This window comes from Gasterosteus aculeatus, chromosome 2 (assembly GCF_964276395.1).
Source record: "Gasterosteus aculeatus chromosome 2, fGasAcu3.hap1.1, whole genome shotgun sequence".
Classification (NCBI taxonomy): domain Eukaryota; kingdom Metazoa; phylum Chordata; class Actinopteri; order Perciformes; family Gasterosteidae; genus Gasterosteus; species Gasterosteus aculeatus.
In genome coordinates, this window is record NC_135689.1 from 12,550,931 (window position 1) to 12,572,686 (window position 21,756).

General features: G+C 41.9%; 1 protein-coding gene across 18 annotated transcripts in view; it reads left to right on the forward strand.

Annotated features, from left to right (window-relative positions):
- kif1b (kinesin family member 1B) overlaps positions 1 to 21,756 on the forward strand; it is a 49,897-nt gene that overhangs the window by 24,057 nt on the left and 4,084 nt on the right. For 8 of the 18 annotated variants that reach the window (XM_078083516.1, XM_078083519.1, XM_040194273.2 and 5 more), the window contains 30 exons: positions 289 to 372; positions 629 to 809; positions 942 to 1,014; positions 8,120 to 8,225; positions 8,360 to 8,377; positions 9,022 to 9,170; positions 9,947 to 10,125; positions 10,373 to 10,510; positions 11,432 to 11,683; positions 13,026 to 13,144; positions 13,529 to 13,614; positions 13,871 to 14,000; positions 14,304 to 14,457; positions 14,606 to 14,696; positions 14,783 to 14,901; positions 15,057 to 15,112; positions 16,345 to 16,453; positions 16,598 to 16,664; positions 16,879 to 16,963; positions 17,412 to 17,517; positions 18,796 to 18,910; positions 19,001 to 19,134; positions 19,222 to 19,283; positions 19,369 to 19,514; positions 19,674 to 19,934; positions 20,036 to 20,107; positions 20,277 to 20,398; positions 20,663 to 20,815; positions 21,017 to 21,209; positions 21,426 to 21,544. In XM_078083516.1, the coding sequence (XP_077939642.1) occupies positions 289 to 372; positions 629 to 809; positions 942 to 1,014; positions 8,120 to 8,225; positions 8,360 to 8,377; positions 9,022 to 9,170; positions 9,947 to 10,125; positions 10,373 to 10,510; positions 11,432 to 11,683; positions 13,026 to 13,144; positions 13,529 to 13,614; positions 13,871 to 14,000; positions 14,304 to 14,457; positions 14,606 to 14,696; positions 14,783 to 14,901; positions 15,057 to 15,112; positions 16,345 to 16,453; positions 16,598 to 16,664; positions 16,879 to 16,963; positions 17,412 to 17,517; positions 18,796 to 18,910; positions 19,001 to 19,134; positions 19,222 to 19,283; positions 19,369 to 19,514; positions 19,674 to 19,934; positions 20,036 to 20,107; positions 20,277 to 20,398; positions 20,663 to 20,815; positions 21,017 to 21,209; positions 21,426 to 21,544 (3,679 nt within the window). The remainder of the gene's footprint in view (positions 1 to 288; positions 373 to 628; positions 810 to 941; positions 1,015 to 8,119; positions 8,226 to 8,359; positions 8,378 to 9,021; positions 9,171 to 9,946; positions 10,126 to 10,372; positions 10,511 to 11,431; positions 11,684 to 13,025; positions 13,145 to 13,528; positions 13,615 to 13,870; positions 14,001 to 14,303; positions 14,458 to 14,605; positions 14,697 to 14,782; positions 14,902 to 15,056; positions 15,113 to 16,344; positions 16,454 to 16,597; positions 16,665 to 16,878; positions 16,964 to 17,411; positions 17,518 to 18,795; positions 18,911 to 19,000; positions 19,135 to 19,221; positions 19,284 to 19,368; positions 19,515 to 19,673; positions 19,935 to 20,035; positions 20,108 to 20,276; positions 20,399 to 20,662; positions 20,816 to 21,016; positions 21,210 to 21,425; positions 21,545 to 21,756) is intronic. The other 10 variants (XM_078083517.1, XM_040194274.2, XM_078083520.1 and 7 more) reach the window with 3 other exon arrangements.

Consider the following 21,756-nt stretch of genomic DNA (forward strand, 5'->3'; position numbering starts at 1 on the left):
TTGAATTAAGCGTAGTTGATAGAACCCTTTCGTGCTCTTATTTAAAGAAAGATACGTGTAACCCCTAATTGCCTACAAAGTACAAATGTGCGACCCAAGGCTCACCGGATGGGACAATAGACGACATTGTGCAAAAATATAGACTCAAGATCGATCTTCCGCTTCTAATGAAAACACAATGCCCTAAATGTCAGTAATCACTTCGAACTCTGCATTTACCATTTTAATATTAGCTTTTGATACTCTTCGAATGAGTCTCTGATCAATGGGTGGGGTGTTTTTGTGAAGTTATCGTCATGCTGGTGCCCTGCGAGGGATCAGAAACCTACGTCAACGGCAAACGCGTCGAGGATTCTATCCAGCTTCGTTCAGGTATGTATCTCAAATTTGCTAGTAAAGTTGTAGATAATCTGTAAAAGCTTTATTTGTATTCTATCTTTAGATGATAAAGGCACGTAATGGTATTTTTCTCGGCCTTCATAAATAGTAGTTGCAATGCGGCTTGTGGTGCTCTAACTTAAATGAGAAAATAACAAAAACAACAGTTTGATATCTCTGTTGTGTCATCACTCAAAGCTCGATATCCTATGATGATACTCTCAACGCTTATGGCTGCCCCACCTTTCAGGTAACCGCATCATTATGGGAAAGAACCACGTGTTCCGGTTCAACCATCCAGAACAGGCCCGAGCTGAAAGGGAGAAAACGCCAACTGCTGAAACCCCGGTGGAGCCGGTGGATTGGACCTTCGCTCAGAGGGAGCTTCTGGAGAAGCAGGGCATCGACATGAAGCAGGAGATGGAGAAAAGGTACGCAACCCATCCTGTTTTCTATATTCAAACAAGCTTCTGCCAACGGCGGCAGTGTGATTGGTCGTGTCTTGCACAGTATATCACAAATTGTATCATGTATTTCACAATAGATTTTGCTCATTTATTTAGGCTCACTGAGATGGAAATCTTGTACAAAAAGGAGAAGGAGGAAGCAGACCAACTTCTGGAGCAGCAGCGACTGGTAAGTACAAATAATCTGGATATTATTCCAACCTACTTTTTAAATTCTATGGATTCAATTTGTTTTGCGTAACCACCGTGTTAGAAGTTGTAGACACGTTATAATAAACGGCACAGTGGGTTTAATAGATTTTAAGCCATCATTTATGCCCTTTGCAAGTTAAGTTGTGACTAAAAGTAGCACATTGAGTGCTTTGGCTTATTTGTGTCATTTTTGTGAGTGACTTGGATTTAATATTCACAAGTGGAACTCAAAGTTAAAGCATGGTTTTTCTATAGTCAAGTACAAATGGATGATAGTTTCACTTGGCCCATTTGTGTCCCTCTAGTACTAATTCTCACTCTGAGCTCTCACACTTTTGAGTTTGTGTGTGTGTGTGTGTAAGAGAATCACACATTTCCTAGCGCATGTCTGTTCTTCTTGCATGGAAGGTTTTCTGGTTTGAGACGGATGATTTTTCTTGCCTTCCTCTTGAGTTTAACTGTTTTATTTTGTAGCAATTCGATCAAGTGGGGATTAGATTGTGAAGCTTTCTCCTCTCCAAATCCCTGTTTTCCCTGTTCTGTTTTCTGTAGTGCATCTGAATCTTGCAAAACAGCAACTTACAGCTGAAGTCGATTTAATATTAAGATCCACATTCATTTAAAATGAATTGATTATTGGTCGGCATTGCGTTGCCTTGATTTTTACCAAGTCCTGTTGCTTTTGCATGGTTCATGTTAATAGCATGTTTTATTAACTCCTTCTGTACTGGATTTGGACTAAGTTGCAGTGTTTGGTGTTGAGCGGCTTTGAAGTAGCTGTTGATTTGCTTGGATTAGATTTCTACTCTAGATTTCTTGCTCTGTTTAAAGTTTAATCTCTTCAATGCAGTTGTTGACATGTACAATGCATTGTGATAACAACAATTCCTGCTGTAGTTCTTTGACAGTTAGTGACAATGTGGTTTCTCATTGACTTCTTTGGTTACTTTGCTAGCCTTACCTGGTATCTATGCAGACGGCTAAGAGCACAACTCAACAACAAGTTATTCAACTGCAAGAGTTATTACAGCTTACAGTTGAATTATCGAGACGTCTTCCAAACTCCGGTGGTTTTATGTATTGAGCTACAGGTATATTGGGCTTCAGACTCCCAGGAACATAATAAGTCCAATTCTAGCCATGGATCCTGTATCCTACACAAGACCCGATTATCTGTACCAAATGGTTGTGATCTGTAATGTACTTTGTCAACAAAAATGAGAAACTGCATTCTTCTTCCAACTAACGCCTTTCTTGTAGTGGATTAACACTTACCCTCACTGCTGCCTCTCCTCTCTCTACTGGCTTTCTGATCAGCTGCAAGAAAACTCTTGTCTTCTAACTCACTGCTAATGCTAAAGCCTCTGAAACCTTCTGGACCAAAGGGAGAAAGCTCCAAACTGCATCTACATGCATGCCACTGTAGCATGTTTGGGATCTGGCTTTCAAATCACGACATGTTCTTTTTGAGAAGAGGAGTATTACAAAACAATACAAAAGCGCTCCAATCAGCAACTGTTCTCTATTCATATTTCTTTTCTAATCATTCTAGACATGCTTTACCTTTACTTTATCTATATCAATGTGCAACATTGGGAACACTATTGTTAAAGTTGATCTCCCTTTTTGTGCGATGTAGACAACCTACTCTTTACAACAATCAATGTTGAATTAAATTATTCATATTATTATAATAATTTTACAAGAAAAAACATGACTGAAAAAAAATCACCAGCAAAAAAGTCAATGAAACTCACTGTTTTTTAATTCAATTTTCCTATCTTTATTTTTGGATGGATGGATTCTGCATGTTGACATACATCTTTTACACTATGATGTATGCAAACCATTTAGATTAAATCAATTCAATAGGAATAGGAATATTATAGTAAATATTCTAAAATCTCTCAATTCTGAGCTGGAAAATTGTTATATATATGTTTTGATATGACTTCAACTTAACTCACAGTTGAAGTTCCCATGTTGCAGATTTATATGTTTTTTTTTTTTTCATTCTTAAAAAAACAAAAACATTCCTTCATCCTGTCTTTGATTTCCCATTTTAATTTCTCCCCCTTTTTTTTGGCGAACCCTTTGGTTTGTTTCCTGTGTCATTTTCTCAAGGATGGAGACTCTGATAGTGGGGATGACTCAGATAAGAGGTCTTGTGAGGAGAGCTGGAGACTGATCACTTCCTTGAGGGAAAAGCTGCCCCCCAGCAAGCTACAAACCATAGTGAAAAAGTGTGGATTGCCCAGCAGTGGGAAGATAAGAGAGCAAGTAAAAATGTACCAGGTCCCCCAGCGGCGTCGCATCACCAAGGACTCCAAGTGGGTGACCATCTCTGACCTGAAAATCCAGGCAGTTAAAGAAATTTGTTACGAAGTTGCGCTCAACGACTTCCGCCAAACGCGGCAGGAAATCGAGGCGCTGGCCATCGTGAAGATGAAGGAGCTTTGCGCAAGCTACAGCAAGAAGGACCCCAACGAGCGGGACTCGTGGAGGGCAGTGGCTCGGGACGTCTGGGACACCGTGGGCGTCGGCGACGAGCGCATCGAGGACGTTTTCACCAATGGGGCTCGAGCGGGAGGGGTGGTGATGGATGACCTAAAGGTGCACATCGATAAACTTGAAGACATCTTGCACGAGGTGAAGAAACAAAACAACATGAAAGACGAGGAGATCCGCGCTCTCAGAAACAAGATGGTCAAAATGGAAAAGGTGCTTCCGCTCATCACCCCAGAGAGCCAGGAAATGCCTCAGTTTGGCACTTCCACTTGCCCCCCCACAACTCAAAGGCCCCGTGAGGGAAAACCTCCTTTGCGCGATTATACCGATGGAGATGACGTTGATTTACAAACTGGCCAAAGCACGGGAGATGACTCCACACTAAAGCGAGGCCACATGCGCTGGATGCGTCAAGAGCAGTTGCGCCTCAAAAGCCTTCAGCAACAAGAGATCTCCAAGCAGCTCCGCAGGCAAACTGGACCACACCGCTTTATACCGCCCGAAGACCGAAAGCTACGCTTCCCTTTCAAAAGCAACCCCAAGCACCGCAATTCATGGAGCCCTGGTACTCATATCATAATAACAGATCAGCAGGTCATCGAGCTAAAGGTGCCCAAAGAAGCTGTAGAGGAAGAAGAGGGAGAAAGCCAGGTTGGAGATGGACTTCAGTCTAGAGAACCTGTGGCTGCTTCGCTGATCCAAGTCACTCCCCCGTTGCCAAGCCCGTCGGTCCAGCGCAGGAGCAAGGACCCGGAGCAAGGTCCGAGCCAGGGTCACAGGCACGGCTACAGGAACCACCAGAACCAGCAGCCCCACGAACGAGGCCGCAGCCACTCCTTCAATAACCGCCAGCGGCCCTCGGGTTCCATGGAGTCCCTGCAGCAGTCTGAGAGCAACAGGAGGCACACTCAGGCCTTCTACCTGCCCCGCCACCACCAGGGCCAGCCAGCACATCCGCATCCGCAGCAGCACCATTACCATCACCATCAGCCCTACCATAATAACCCCGGGGTGTACACAGACGGCCGATTCAACGGATACCAGCAGTACCCTCCCGCTGACCACGCTAACTATCCCATCAGCTTTCAGGCTCCCCCGCGAATGCGCAGGCAAATGTCTGCACCCAATCTGAAAGCCAGTAGAGAGACGGCAGTCTGAGTGGGCAATCGGAGAATCAAGAACTAGTTTGATAAACTTCTAGTTGGCAAAAACATTACAGATCACAACAGCTCATAATCACGTGACTTTTGCACTGATGGGTGCGTTCTTGGTTGATCCGAAAGTATCGTGTGTATTATAAGAGGACATTCTATCATCATTATAATAGATGCCATTTCATCTGTTTTGCTGCATTGTGTGTGCGGTCTTTGCTGCATTGGGAGTCATAAGGAACTGAAGCCAACAGATAATAAAGGGACTTCTTTGCATCTGAAGAGATTTCATGCCTTCGCTGCACATTCTTCAGCACATGTGACAATTCATCAGTCCTGCCTTTATTTGCCCAAATTCTCCCCATAGTTCAATCATGATAGGTATGATTTATCATGAATGTTTTAGCCACTACAGTATACACTCATTACAGTGCTTATTTTCGTCAAGACTTTTGTTGATATTGTAGCCCAATTTAGGAACCTAGTCCCTATTTCTTTCTTTCTGTTTGACATGTAACTGAATCTTAATACCAAATAATCAGTTTTCTTTGCATTTATACATTTTGTGTTTAATTGTCTCATAAATCAGTACTGGCCTTGATCTGGAATCAAATCAATGGTATGTTTTGTCATTTTGAAATTGAATAACTTGATGCACTAGTCAATAACATGACAGCCTTTTTAATTGACTGAAATAGACTTTTGGGAAAGTATTATCCAAAAGGTGCCTTTTTATACACTAACTACATTAATCCTGCTGTGCATATAACTGTTTATACCCCCCCCCGCCCCCCCTCCTCTTTTTAATTTAACACTCATGCAAAACTGGCAACCTTCATAACTTTACTTTTCCAAACTAACTTTTTGGTTATATCATTTATTCAAATTCTTAGTAGGCCACTTTTTTTTTTTTTTTCAAATATGCAACTGTGACATAATTGTATTTCAGTACTTTGCACCTCCTCAATCCATAGATAATTAGTTGATGACATTTTATATTTAAGAGTTTTTAATATTGTTCTCTCAGAATCCTGGAGTTTACTTAAGACCCAATCAAAAGTAAGAACCACTTAGTGGAAATGAAGGAGAATGATGTCATTATGAAGGAAAGTATCCACAAAAACTATTTGACAGTTCCACTTTACCCAGTACACAAAGTTCAAAATCCTTTTCTGTCCCTCCTGTATAAAGAGACGGAAAGCTGAGCTCTGATTTCCGTGTCACGTGGTCTTCTGATAACATTCTAGGTTTGTGCTTCACTGAGTAAGCACAGAGGGCTCTGTGTTATGATTGGATGTTGTCCATAGTGTTGTCATGGCTGCATCAGAGTTGCCTTACAAATGTTGGAAAGCTGACAGACTTGAAGCATTTGCATAATGTTTTGTGAGGGGAATTATCCAAATTTGATTTTTAAGACTGCCTTGTTTTAGCTGCATCAATGCGGCCTACTCATGAAACCCGGGTGGTCAATCACGATCATCCTTTGCCTCCGTGATGTCGCTGACGCTTACTTGAACAAGCATATTGTTCGCTTGTCGATTTTGCCTTTTTCTTTTTAATGCATTTCTTCTGCTTTTAAAGAACCCGTTAGTTGTAACAGTTATCTTCCAACCGTGACACTCTGCACCATGGAAGAGACCATTGAAGATTTTAGAAATGTTCAACTTTTTCTGTGTTTTCTACTACTAGTCTATATTCTATCAAACTATGCTGTTACAAAAACCAAATGATACAACAACGTATGCAATCCCCGACCTCCATGTCTTTGACTATCTGTGCATGCGATAGCCTACATTCATCCCTCATAAATGCTCCATTTAAAGAATTTTATTTAACATATGCAGTGGTGCTGATGGCGGCCAGGTAAGCTGGTAAAGGGTATACAACATCAAATGAACCGTGTACTGTTCTCATGAACTATGTCTGTGTCAGTGCTCAACTAAAAGTGTTCGTGTATGTGTATGAGTGTTGTACACCTGCTTTTCGAATCCACAATATCAAGTGCCTCATAGCGTCTGTGTACCAAGTTGTTAATCCCTATCAAGCATGTTGTACAACACATGCGGTGCATACGTGAATGAGGCAACGATGTACTGAATCCCTGTGTTGCTGGAGGATTTGAAAATATGACTGAAATAAAATGACATGCGATGCGAAAAGTACACTTATTTGTTACTTATGGTCGGGATTTTTTTACTGTCAAATGACCAGCAGAATGAGATCCGTGCAAGTTCTATACAGCAGGATTCTTGTGGGACACTTTAGGAAACATCCTGCGTGAGGTTAAAGGCTTTGTTAAACCTTTTATATTATTGTACAGTTTACATTTTTAAGATTTCAAGTTCAGGATTCTCAATGATTATCTACAGACTTGTACCGCTATACTGTGCAAAAAGAAACACTGCTGTTATAATTGAACGCTTGTACACCTTCAGCATGAGACAGTGAGGAAAGTTGGCTTTTACCTAATTCCATTATCATGATTTTGGAATTGCATTTAACCTTTTCCACCCTGTAACGTATTTGGGAATTTTAACATTATGTTTTTAAAAGGTTAATTCTTTATTCACATGGTGTATTAATGGTACACATTGTACGTTACACATACAGGAATTTATTATGGTTATTGGTGCAGTATTATGGGACAAATACAAAAAAACAGCAGCTTTCTGCAGATCACTACATTTCAGTAAAACATTTTGGATTTCCAGTTGATTTTGAATAAAGGAAATTCAGTTTTCAGCCGGAAGGAGGTTAATGACAAACGAAAAGAAACATTTCTGCTTCCCAGAAGACAATGAACAAGCAGGAAGAGGTCACCAGGACCAAAGCCCGTCCTGCACTGATGACGTTGGCGTCCCTCATTGGATTACAGTTGACTCGGCTTCCACCAGCAGCACCAATCCTCTTCCATCCACTCAGGCTTTTTCTCCCAGTCTCTCATCAAGTTATATTTCCAGAGCGTTGAGTTAAAATTTTAGATGAGTGTTTTCAAAAGTCGAAAGCTTTTCATACTTTACATTGATTGATTTGAATTGGGGTACCCAAACTTTGCGTCAAAATTACAATATCCTTTTGTAATTATTTGGCTTTTTTTTACTGAAATAAATGTTTTCTTTAGATATTTTGTTATGGAGTATGTTGTATGCTGTGGAACATTTTGGCATTTCATGTCTCATTGCTCTGTTTACACATCGGGCCTCATGTACATCATGCATCATTTGGACCAGTAACCAAAGGTTTTGGTACTTTTAATGAATAAATGAGTAAATAGGTCTCTGGTCGGATTGGCTGTCGAAGTGAAGAATGTGCAGTAGTTCTGACATAATGGTTTGTATTTTGGCCAGCTCCTTTCACTGGTTGTTATAGCTGATGGACACTTGTCCATGTTCTCTGTCTCTGTCCCTGTGTGTTGGTGTCCAGGTGTACGAGAGCAAATTGCAGGAACTTCAAAAACAGGTGGAAACTATTTCTCTGGTCGCTGAAACACCTGATGAAGAGGAGTTGGAAGAGGAGGAGGAAGAGGAAGGTGTGTACTGTGAATGTTCTGTCTTGCCGCTTATTTACTTGTTTAAACCAATAATATATAGTTTATACTTTTATACTTATCTTATGTAAAATATATAATGTAACAATGCACTGTATGCTTTTCTCACTGTCCAGAGCCTAAACTTCTGGGATGTGCGTATAATCTCTCCTGTTTCATAGATGAATGTACTTTTTCACTTCATTCAAATTCCAATTTGTTAATAGTGTCATACTAATTACCCATTTACGGTTTTGAATGAAACTAGTCCATAAGTATTTTCTAATTCCTTTAAAGTGTAAAATACTACTAATGATTAAAACATTTCACTTTTATTAAGGACCACACTTATAGTCCTTCGTTTTTTGATGGGGGACAAATCTACATTTTTGTCTGTCTGACTTGATTTATTTCAACCTTTTTAAAAGCATAGAAAAAATGTACTTCAACGTTTAATACTGATATGATGTTAGGTCAAAATTAAACCAAGGGAATGCAGCGGTTTATCCGGCTGAGATCAATACCCGGGTCTGGGGACGGGGTAAACATTTCTGTGTATTTGTTCTCATACATTCTAATCTCGGAGGGTCCCTGAACTCATCATAAGGGGAGGTTTTCAGCTCATACGCTGCTTGCAAGACAAATTGACTAAAAATACGTGATAAACAACCTGTAATTAAAAGCATTACTGTAAATGACTCTCTTTGTAGTTTGACTAAAGTAAGTAAAACCACAGATGTTGTGTGCGTGTGTGTCTGTATGCATGTTAACGTCACTTGTGTTGCGTCTTTCCCTGCAGTGCCGTGGACTCCGCACGAGTTTGAGTTGGCTCAGTGGGCTTTCAGGAAGTGGAGGTACCATCAGTTCACCTCCCTCCGTGACCAGCTGTGGGGGAACGCAGTCTACTTGAAAGAGGCCAATGCCATTAGTGTAGAGCTAAAGAAGAAGGTAAGCAAAGATTATGTTTTACTTTATCGTAGTTTTAGAATTGGTTAAAGCTCTGAGAATAAAAATATCATAAACTTTTGATTCACTAAACAATATAATTTGAAACCGCTTTATTCAAAGACTCGAAAACAAAACATAAAAATGTAAGTAAAAAAAAACCATTGCGACCTTTGACGGGGGAAATGTTAAAAGCTGAATGCATTTTGTTTTTACAAGATGATGTAAAATAGCGAGCGTAAGTATAGCTGTCTTCAAATCCTGTAATTGCCTGGCAGCCACATTCACACAGGAGCATCAAGGCTCTGTGCTGTTTAACCCAGGAAGCTACATGAAGGTGCAATAATATAACACCAGTGATTTATTCATCTGGACACTCAATTGATAAAGTAATGTGTTTTTTGTGCTGAAGGCAATCCTTCATATCTCCCAGAGCGTGGAGTTGACCCCTTGTGACAGAGAGAAATGGGATTTGTTAAGAATCGATAGCTGGTCTGCGATGGAAAAACGTCTCCACTTGTCGACCAGTGTGATTTATATTTGCATCCACTTCCGGATCTTTAGACTTCTGTCTGTAACTTATGTCAACTGTTACCTTGGTAAATCTGCATTTAAATAAAACCCTGCCAGACAGGACAGTGAGCCCAGCATGTTTTAACTGACATCCAATCTTCAATAAACGGTCAGAGCTTTAGTTCAGGACGCTTCAAGTCATAATAGATGATTATGCCCATTCTTTCATTTGACTTGATGTTTTTTTTTCTTCCCTGTCCCTTCAGGTCCAGTTCCAGTTTGTCTTGGTGACAGACACTCTGTACTCTCCACTGCCCTCTGAGCTCTTGTGCCCAGAAGCAGACAAAGAGCAGGACTCCAGGCCTTTCCCTCGCACCGTGGTGGCCGTTGAAGTTCAGGACCTAAAGAATGGAGCCACGCACTACTGGTCCCTTGATAAACTCAAGTAATGCCAGCATCATACCAAAAGCTAGCCCTGGCTTTTAATATTTAAATGCTTTACCGGTGCTATTATGCACTGCTGCTTTTGCTCGTTGTTTGCTTTGCCTTCAGTACCACAAAGATTTTACAAAAAGAACAATGAATTGAATGAATGAGACATGTCTACATCCCTCCTTCCATCAGGTGTGCCGTATATTCTCTTTCTGCTTCGCATTAAAGTTAAGTGCTCTGTGCTCCATCGTCATTTGCAGGCAGAGGCTGGAGCAGATGAGAGAGATGTATGACCGAGCTGGAGAAATGGCCTCGACTAACCCGGAGGACGGCGAGGGCACTCTGACAGGAAATGACCCCTTCTATGATCGCTTCCATTGGTTTAAACTTGTGGGCAGGTACGTAACGCCACTGCAGAACAACGTTACCCATCGAACATGCTGTTTATTGTGCTGCTTCTTTTGGGTTTGATTTCTAGAAATATTCGTTTCCATTGCTGTACTTGTAAACGGGTTGATTCATTTCCTTCCGTTCAATTTTTCATTTCATTAAATTTTTCATTTAATTCTGTTCGGCAGAATTCTCTTTTTTTTTTATTTTATTATTCATGTGTTTCATTGCTATCACATGTTTTGGAATTGTTTGTCTGTTATATTTTTTCACTCATCATTGATCTTTCATTGTATATGCTGTCATGTTTATAATTTGATGTTACATTTGTGTCTGTATTTGGTGATCTTAATTTTCTTTTTTTTAAACTATTTTTGCATTTGCTCATTTTATTTGAAATCACATTAGGATTTTCTTTTTGTATCATTTCATGTGTCTGTTGCCATTTTCATGTTGTCTCCAGGTTCAAAAGCTTGTTAATGATGTAATGAATTTGGAAGTGGAATTTTATTAGCATTTAGTATTTTATCCTCTTTTGCCAGCATATGTACATATTAGATACATCTGTTAATCCTTTTAAAGTCAGTTTACTTCCTCTAACTTGCTGCGACACCTTGTAATACCAGCTCTTCAAATCATTCTGTAGCCTGTAGTATTTTTATTACTAGAATCACATCTTTACAAATCAATGTATGGCTATTGGTTGGTCTTTGATTACTTTACAAATGAAATGTTACTAAATGTTTTCTTTTTTTGATATAGTGCATTAAACACCATATTGTATTTGTTGTATGAAACTACTACTACCAACATACCATTTATGACAGAACAATGTCAAAGTGAAATCTCCCGTCTTTAACATTTCTATTACTCCATTGTTACCTTTCCTTGGTTCTTGCCACTGTTCCCCAAACTGCCAACCCGCTCAGCTCCCCCATCTTCCACGGGTGTGTTAATGAGCACCTGGCTGACCGCACTCCCTCGCCCACCTTCTCCACCACGGACTCCGAGATCACCGAGCTGGCGGACGAGCGACAGAGCGAGATGTCTGACTTGATTGACGACGAGGCCTTCGTGGACGACACCAGCTCGGACGCCGGCACCGAAGAGGGCTCGGACATCTTCAGCGACGGCCAGGACCCCTTCTACGACCGCTCCCCCTGGTTTATCCTGGTGGGAAGGTTGGTGACTGTGCCGCGGCGTTGCCACGTCCTCCCCTCCTCACCCCCCCCGCCCCCACACACACGCACACACTGGAACGGGGGCTTGGGGCGGATGATGGCTTGGTTGAGGGTTTATTTTTAAATAGACACAGGTAGAGTGAAATGAATGAAACACTAACCGCACATTAATTATCTTTAAGCCCTCCATGGTGAAAGAATATTTCAGATCATGTATTCATAGCAGCTTTGCAGAGATAAATTGGAATACATTTTGAATTGAATATGATTAGTCATGCTTCTGTGCTCATAGCTCTGCCTTGTATGAGTTACTTTTAATTTAGACTTAGCTCCCACAAATTGAAAAGCCACCATTCCCTTTTCTCCTCCCAGCGTGATGTGTCACCCCCTGCCACAGCAGTGCAGACTTTATTAACGCCCATCTGTGTGTGAACTCCATGTATCTGCTGTGTCTGAGTCCATTTGTGGTCATTTTATTTTATTGTTAAATCCTTTTTTTTTTAAATATTTTATTTATTTATTTTAATTTTTTATTGCATTACCTGAACATCTGTATGTATAACCTTGTTTCTGTTAACATTGCTTTTGGAAACTAGATAATATTAACTCACTTGTAGTTGACAGATTAATGCTTTTTATTGTTTGTTTTAAATCGTTGTCTGGACAAAAAGCTTTTGAAATCACAGCACACGCACCAATGCTGTGGCATCGCCGGGGCGAACAGTGTCATTGGGACAGAGATTGATATGTTTTCTTAGCCTTGAGTCTCCTAGAAGAGGGGGCGGGGGGGTGACTCACAGACTGGGTAACCTGGGCTGCACAAAACAAATCAATCAATCCGGACAAAACGTCAGTAAGTTGTGAGTTAGAGACCAACACATTAACATTCATCATTTTTACTGCTGCATCCCAGCTGGTCTGTCGTCACCCCATCGCGCAGTTTGAAAACCGTTAAAACTGCCTCTGATTTTAGTGCTTCGGAGCTTTCATAATTTTACGTCACTTTTTCTGTTCTTTAATGTGTTTTTGTTCTTTTCTTAACATTAATTGCCACTAATGTTTTGCTGCTTCTAAAAGTAGTCTTTAATACACACTGGAAATGTGCTGGAAATGTGTGTGTGCTCATTTGACATATTTGTCAATCTGTGGATGATAAATAGCAGATATAAAAAATATATATAAAAAAAGCAGATAACTAATTTGCTTTTAACAGGCTTTAATAAATGCAAGATACGGCATTTATTTATTCATCTATTTATATACACACACACACGCACATTATGATGTTATCTGGATCCAAACACTGCATCAGGATCAGGTTCTAAGTCTTTTCTACTCTCAGGGCTTTCGTGTACCTGAGCAACCTGCTGTACCCTGTACCACTGGTGCACCGTGTTGCCGTAGTAACGGAGAAGGGCGAGGTGCGTGGTTTCCTGCGCGTGGGGGTCCAGGCTATAGCTGGTGAGTAATTATTGTTATGCAAAGGCTCGACCCTGCTTGTAATTTGTGTGAAATTGTTTTATGAGGTTTATTTTGGTGATTTGACAAGGTCTCGGAGAAAAGTGTTTCATTCTAGCAGTTATAAAAGCTTACTTATTGCCACTTACTGTTTGAACTTTTCAAATATGTTCTTTATATTTAGATCTGAAAATGTATTTAATGCAAATTGAAATTGTAATTGGTTCCATTTTCTATTTTGGTTTCTGTGTTAGAACATTTTGAAAAATTGGTAGCAGAAAGAAGATCCACTTAGATTATCTGTGTATTCCTTTTGATGTGCTCTGAGAAGCTTAAGTCAGCTGTTCCTGTGATACGTCCTGTAAAAAGTCTGCTTTGTCTCTGTAGCTGATGAGGAGGCGCCAGACTACGGCTCAGGAGTCAGACAGTCAGGAACTGCCAAGATTTCTTTCGATGATGAGTATTTCAAAAAGGTAAGTCACACGAAAGTAGTCTCCATACATTTGAGAGTTGGTGTATAATAAGTAAATTTATAATAGGAAGTTTTATACTGTTTATTAATCATGTTTAAAGTAAATATACATAAGAAATGGGAAAAGTTAAACTTTTCATCTTTAAATCATCCAATGTGACGCTGTATAAAAGATTATAGGAGATTAGTTTATTTGTTTTGATACAATCTATATTCTAATGTCTTCCTACTGTTGCATCTATCTCCCTTTGAACCAGAATGACTTCCCTTCCACGGTAATGACCCACTCCGGCTTGTCCCAGGAAGAGCTGCGCTTCGTGGAGGGTCAGGGTCAGAGTTCAGAGGTTATTACACCCTCAGAGGAGCTCAACAGAATCAATGACATGGGTACGGCTGCCCACACCTTCCCCCCTCAGCTCGTAAATGTTGACCTCTCAGCCCACACTTGGCAGATGGTCCTGTTAAATGCAAAGGAGGGCTTCAGCTCTATAGTTATGGAAATAAGACCGATGCTGTTTTTCTTACTTTGTGGAGGAATGTTTCTACAAATCACAGCCTTTATTATATGCAGAAACCAGTTTGATTATATTGTGCAACGCTTTCAATTCATATGCAGATTACAAATTGCAGGTGCAGCTCATTTTCAATAAATTTCAGCTCCTAACCTCCTCCCCCCCCTGTTTTCTTCAGACCTCAAGCTCGGTAACGTCGCAGACACCAAGCTGAGTTGTGGAGATGATCTGGCAGGTCAGCTGGAGGTGGGCAGCATCTTTACCTTCCGTGTTACTGTCCTTCAGGCCAATGGCGTCCCGCCAGAGTACGCAGATATCTTCTGCCAATTCAAGTAAGTGCACAAGAGTTTGACGTATCTAATTCTTAATATCAAAGCTATACAGTTAAAAAGCTGAGGGAGAAACTGTGATTGCATTCTGTTTATTTATGTTCACATATTAAAGTGACACATTGACACTCTTTCATGTTTCCTTCCATAGTTTCCTGCATCGTCATGACGAGGCTTTTTCCACTGAGCCTCTGAAGAACACTGGCAAGGGAGCTCCTCTGGGCTTTTACCACGTCCAGAACGTGAGGACGCACACATACACACACACACACACACGGTATACTTTAAAGATTCATTTTGACACTTCCCTTTTTGACTGTTGGAGCAGATTTCGGTTGAGGTCACAGAGTCCTTCATAGAGTACATCAAGACCAAGCCCATCGTGTTTGAAGTGTTCGGCCACTACCAGCAGCACCCGCTGCATCTTCATGGCCAGGACCTGATCAGGTTGGTGTGGTTACTGAAGAAATGCCTCTTCAGGGATTCATCCGTATTACCTAAAAATGCTTTTCTTATGCTGTAATTATTACCATTACCATACATATTACTTATTAGAACTAGTTTCTGTGTTGGAAGTTAACTGTACATTTATTTAATTACAGTCCTCCAACACCGTCTAGGAAATACTACCCAATTCCCATGCCTCTGTCTAAACCAGGTGAGGATTTTAATATCATCCCTCCACTTACTGTTCTGCACGTGTCAACCTCATATCATCACATTTCTCCCGTGTGTTATGGTTATATCAGCATGCCTCATATTTCCTTCCACTTTTTCCATTTCTCGCTTCCTTTGGATTTCTTGTCTCTTATTTAATCACTCCCACACCATCCGTAATCCTCTTACCCAACTCCATCCTCCCTCTTCCACGTTTCCGTCTTCCACACGTCCCCTCCAATCTTTCTCACAATGTTATGCATTGAAACCCTAGACCACACCCGTAAGATAGAGTTGGTCCGCTACCTGATGAGCGGCTATGTGAACGGCAAAGTGCTGGACACGCTGTCCGAGCACGCCAACGCCCTGGCCTCCTCTGCCGTGGCCAGTCTGGAGGACGAGGCCGACCAGCTCTCTCACTTCATCTTCCTCCCAGTGCCCAATGACCCCGTGCTAATTGTGCCCAAGCACCACGGTTGGTACAGTGGACACTGTCGTAGCTGAGGCATCAGATGCGTCTGCGTCGTAGTGATTAGACTAGCGTCGTGCTTGGCTCGTGGTGCTCTGACTGCAGGCGGAAGCTCCACACAGCCCTGCAGGGGTTGTGTGGGCTGCACCTTGCTGCAGGTCTATTTAGGTCCCGTCATCTCGGTCCAACCCTCCCCTGTCGCTTACAAACCGGCCTCAGCCGACACCTTCAGGTAAATCTGCTGCATATGCTGAATCTTAAGCCAAATAATAAAAAAAAATGTATTTATCATAATCGTGGAGGATTACTGGCGTACCGTAATATTCACGGCACGATTCAGAATTAAGGAGCATAACAGGCTCAGCTGCAGTCTAATTACGATAGTCGTCATGTCAATTTCAACCATATTGAACACAAATAAATGTCGCTATATGCCTCAAAGATTAGTTTTATCAGGAAGATAATCCTGATGTGTTAGACAGCAGGGTGTGGTGTAATCTTTAGCTCCTTTATGGCATCTCAGTATCTGCAACTGCTGAGTTTAGTTCAGTGTCCATCTTGTTTCAGTGATATCGGACTTAAAGATGAACACGTTCTTTAACTAACTACAACAGAATATATGTGGGCTGTTTGCTCAGTGCAGGGTCAGCAAAGTGTTCACGTTACATCCAGCCCTGACTTGGTAATGCAATTAATGTAGTTATATATCTATCGCTTATTTTCTTCCCTGAAATGAATATAGAGCCTATGTTTGTATATTTCAGTTGCAGCTACCAAGTTGAATACCATCACCAAGTCCAACCTGGGTCAATGCGTCAGCAAGTATGACCTTCTAGTCTGGTTTGAGATCAGCGAACTGGAGCCCACTGGAGAGTGAGTGTCAATACATTCATCTTATACTCTTAAAACAGTTTGGCTGTGTTTCCGCATAAGAAATGTATATGCTTTGGAAAAAGTACACAAGACATTATGATTGGTTAGGATGACATGAGAATTGTGACCTCCCTCCTTCCACAGGTACATCCCGGCTGTCGTGGATCACAGTGGAGGGCTGCCCTGTAATGGCAACTACCTACTGCACCAGGTACTGGAGATCTACACATTTTCTACAAATACACTGGTCACACTTCTCATGAAGTCCATCACAAGGATAAAGAAGCACAAAAGCAAAGGGAACATCCATTTTTTTGTTCTTGTAATCCAGTAAATGACATTTCTTCTTTACAAGAAACATTGAGAGGCTTAATTTAGTTCTAGCTCTGTACTATTATCCTAAGCTCCTGTCATGTGTGCTGCAGGGGATCCAGCGGAGGATCACTGTGACTCTCATCCACGAGAAGGGAAGCGAGCTCCACTGGAAGGACGTTCGCGAGCTTGTAGTGGGTGAGCATCGGCAGTCTCTCGTTCAGCGGCCACGCAGCGGAGAAACGGCGGTTTCATTTTTTCCTGCATGGCGGCTGCCACACAGCAGAATCAGTTGATTCCCTGACCATAAGATACAACGCCTTCTATTGTCTCTCTCAGGGAGTCCAGTTTGAGGCAGGGATGGAGGCATCTCCTTAGTCATAATTTCCCTTCGTGCAGTTGTTTCAGTTTCGCCTCACGCCACCTCTCTCTTTAAGTAGTGTAGCTGCAGCCGATGACGAAATAATTTAATTACATTTTTCACAGTGAGCTGCTGACATTTTTAATCAGGGACGCGGGCGTGAGTAAACGGGGGCATTTGTGGAGTGTCTGGACACGCGTGGCTATTAAACTACTCTGTGTTCATATCCAATGCATTTTTTAATCCATGGTAACATCTTGATGTCGTGCTGCTGTGTTCCACCAGGTCGGATCAGGAGCAAGGCGGAAGTGGATGAAAGCGCTGCTGATGCTGTCCTGTCCCTCAACATCATTTCTGCCAAGAACATCAAGTCGTCCCACAACTCCAACAGGTATTTAATAAACTGCTCATATTCACCGGAAGCAATATTTCAAGGCTCAATATTTCAAGGATTTATTGATGCTAAGAGAAGGTTTCTGACATTCTGCTCGTTAGTCTGAGCCTCACCTCAAATAATTTGTTTTCGAATTCTGAAAATATCAACTCTGTTGTTAGGTCAATTTTTATACTATTACATGTTGTCAGTTACAGTTTGGAAACGGAATCAGGCAACATCTGTGTATGTGCCATTGTCCCAACTAAGCTGAAGGCTCAGTGGAATCATTGCATGATCGTTTCCATTTTCACTGTTGTTGATTTTCCTGTTAATTTGCTCCCTTGTCTTTGTTGCCTGACTGTGTGCTTCTTTCTTTTTGTCTGTGCACTCTCTCTTTCCTCCTGCTGCGGCTGGACTCTTGATTGTGCTCAGGCTTTCTATTGATAAGGATATTGATAGGTACCATTGACCAGAGAACATAAGGCTCTTTCGTTGAAAGATCGTTACGCTTCTCTTTTGTCCCTTAGATTAATAGAAATAAGTTATCTGTGTTTTTGTTGGTATTTTGCATTAAGTCTGCCTTTATTTCCGTCCAAGCAAAAACTCTCATTCAAACATATTTATGGAAAATTAAAGGCAATCTTACATGCAAATGCAAAACCTTTTTTGTATTTGTTTGCGTAACAGTATGTTGGTCTTATGTGGCACCCAGATTCCAAATGAATGCCTTCCTCTCAGCTGTTATTCACTGTGTGAGTCATAGCTCAACAACAACCAAGGCCATTGAAGCGCCCACAGGGCAGTCTGTAGGGAGGAGTGCCCCCTGCTGCCCAAAACGGGAACAGTGGAAACCCCCGAATGGGCCGTTAAATAGCAATAAAGATAATGTAAAGTAGTCTGATCTTTACATTGATACTATGAAGTATATTATGTTGTAGTATAAATACGAAATGCGGGGCAGATGAACTTTATGTTCTGCTTGCTGCGGTTTGGGTCACACGCACATTCCACATTCCTGTCGCTGTTAACAGCTGTTTGAGTTGTGTCCATTGTTGGGCTCTCGTGACTAAGGATGAGCGGTGGGGCCACTTCAGCCATTACTCAATGTGTCATAATTGTATCTGTTACATCAATTACCGTATATCTAACCTCGTGTTTATTTAATAAATGTGTCTAGTCTGTTTGTAGTAAGACTGGATCCCACACACACGCTGTTGTTAAAGCCGTGTGTAGGACTTTACAGAAGATAACACTATGGATGTTAATATCTTATTTTGTCATTTTGTTTGTAAGGACTTTCTACCGCTTCGAGGCAGTGTGGGACAGCTCTCTGCACAACTCTCTCCTGCTAAACCGAGTCACTCCTTATGGAGAGAAGATCTACATGACCCTGTCTGCATATTTGGAGGTCAGTCATTACTTCTCGGTGCTGAGCTCAGTGTTTTACCTCTCTGTATGCAAACCCATCGAACATCTTCCCTTTGTCTCCTCTTTGCAGTTGGACCATTGCATCCAGCCTGCTATTATTACCAAAGACATCTGCATGGTCTTCTACTCCCGAGATGCAAAGATCTCTCCTCCTCGTTCCCTACGGAACCTCTTTGGGAGTGGATACTCTAAAACCCCTGACTGGTAAGGCTTTGGACTGCCACAAATGTGACAGCTAGATTACGTAATATCCAGTTCTCTTAAAATGGAATTTCCTTTGCCTCATTACAGCAATCGAGTCACTGGCATCTACGAGCTGAGCTTGTGCAAGATGTCCGACTCTGGAAGCCCAGGTGAGCAGACAACATAAAGAAAGCCACCACATTATTAAGACTCCTCTTAGAGCTTCGTCTTGAAGTGTAATTCTGTGCTGAACAGGGATGCAGCGGAGGAGGAGAAAAATTCTGGACACATCGGTGGCATATGTGCGTGGAGAGGAAAACCTGGCCGGCTGGAGGCCCAGAGGAGACAGTCTCATCCTGGAGCACCAATGGGAGCTGGAGAAAATGGAGCAGCTGCACGAGGTGGGTCACTCTCCTCTGCAGTCTGGAAATATAAATAATTTCTTATCGCCCCACTGGGTCCCCATCTAATACCCACTTTCCTCATCCAAACATTCATCTTAAGATGTAAACTTAACTCCTCCCCCCCCCCCCCCTCCCCCCCCCCTTTGGTTCATCCAGGTGGAGAAGACCCGGCACCTGCTGCTGCTGAAGGAGAGGCTGGGAGACGACGCTCCACTGGGAACTGCTCCCACCCCAAAGTCCCTGAGCGGGTTGCTATCCCCCAGCATGAGCACAGACAGCCTGTCCACCTCCACCTCCATCTCCTCGCAGATCTCCAGCACCACCTTTGAGAGCGCCATCACGCCCAGCGAGAGCAGCGGTTATGACTCGGCTGACATCGAGAGCCTGGTGGATCGCGAGAAGGAGCTGGCCACTAGGGTGAGCGTACCTTCAGCCTTTACTGCACAGTTATGAACCGGTGGCAGATGCCGCTCCTCCTCTGCTGTGAACAGATCGGTCTAATCCTTGTTCTCTTGCAGTGCCTGCGCCTTCTGACGCATACCTTCAACAGTGAATACAACCAAGTGGTCAACAGTATTAGTGACTGCAAGGTGAGTGATGATAGAAAGGAACTCTGACTCTAGTTACTTAATGTCCCCTCTCTGGTATAGATCGGTGTCAGTGCTGTAGAGTAAAATCAGCAGCACACTCATTAATAACCAAATATTTTTCCTCCTGTAGTGTTCACTTTTGAAAATGATTTCCTCTTCTTCCCCTCAGCTGTCTGACATCTCACCAATGGGACGTGACCCATCAGTAACCAGCTTCAGCAGCGCCACTCTCACCCCCTCGTCCACCTGCCCCTCTCTGTCTGACTCCCGCTGTGGTTCCATGGACCAGAAGTAAAACTTATTTTATTTCTAAATAGAATATTGCAAGCTTCCTTAAATACTCAACACTATTCATGATTATAGATTATATATATATATATATATATATATTCATATTCATATATATATATATATATATATTCATATATATATATATATATTCATATATATATATATATATATATATGAATATATATATATATATATATATATATATATATTGATATTGGCAGCCTGTCACCACGATGCTTACTTAGTGTAATTGTTTTTCCTTAGGACCCCGGAGAACAGCTCCCGTGCCTCCAGTCCCTCCTGCTCAGACTATGAAAACTTCCCCATGGTTCCGACTCTGGAGTCTTCCTACCTTGCACGGGCTGGAAAGAACGAGTTCCTCAACTTGGTGCCTGATATTGAAGAAATGAGACCAGGGTGAGTGCTGACTTGTTGGTTCTTTTGCTGTTTTAAAAAGTCAATATGAGCCCAAACAAAAATAGATATTCTTGTTCTCCAATCCAAGCAGAAATTATGTGAATGGATTTTTGAATCTGGGTGTTTTCAACTGGAAGCAATCCTCATTTTAGTTCGCTGAAGTAGAAAAAAACTGTGTATGTGTCTCCCCTGTTTTTTTAGATCGGTGGTTTCTAAGAAAGGTTTCCTAAGCTTCATGGAGCCGCGCTCCAACTCGTGGGTGAAGCACTTTGTGGTTGTGCGCCGGCCCTACGTCTTCATCTACAACAGCGACAAAGACCCGGTGGAGCGAGGTGTCCTCAATCTCTCCACAGCACAGGTGGAATACAGTGAAGACCAGCAGGCCATGCTCAAGGTAGAGCCTCGATTCCCTGTTCCGTATCAGATGGTTACTTTCAACAGAAGAATAACTGACATTCACAGAGTAAATAATGAGGTATCAGGCAAAAGGATCAAGTTATCAGACTTTGACAAAATGTGAAAAATAAGGTGAACCATTTAAAAAAAAAAGAAAAAAGCCATATAGATAGAAAAACTCAAGCATAACAACTATTTGATGCTTTCTTTTCAGACTCCCAACACATTCGCTGTGTGCACAAAACATCGAGGAATCCTGCTGCAGGCCAACAACGAGAAGGACATGAACGACTGGCTGTATGCGTTTAACCCTCTGCTAGCAGGAACGATAAGGTACGCACGCACGTCTCTCAGGGCGCTTTCACGAACCAATACACCTGTGCTGTGACTCAGCGTGCGTTTTAACCAGGCAGTATTGTGGATAGAGTGTTGTGAGTGCTGTAATCTCACTCTGGCGGGGACCAAGACAACATGTGTGCAGTTAGATTACAGTGAGAATATCATTTTACCCGATTGTAAGAAGTGAACCAAAACAATAGAGGATT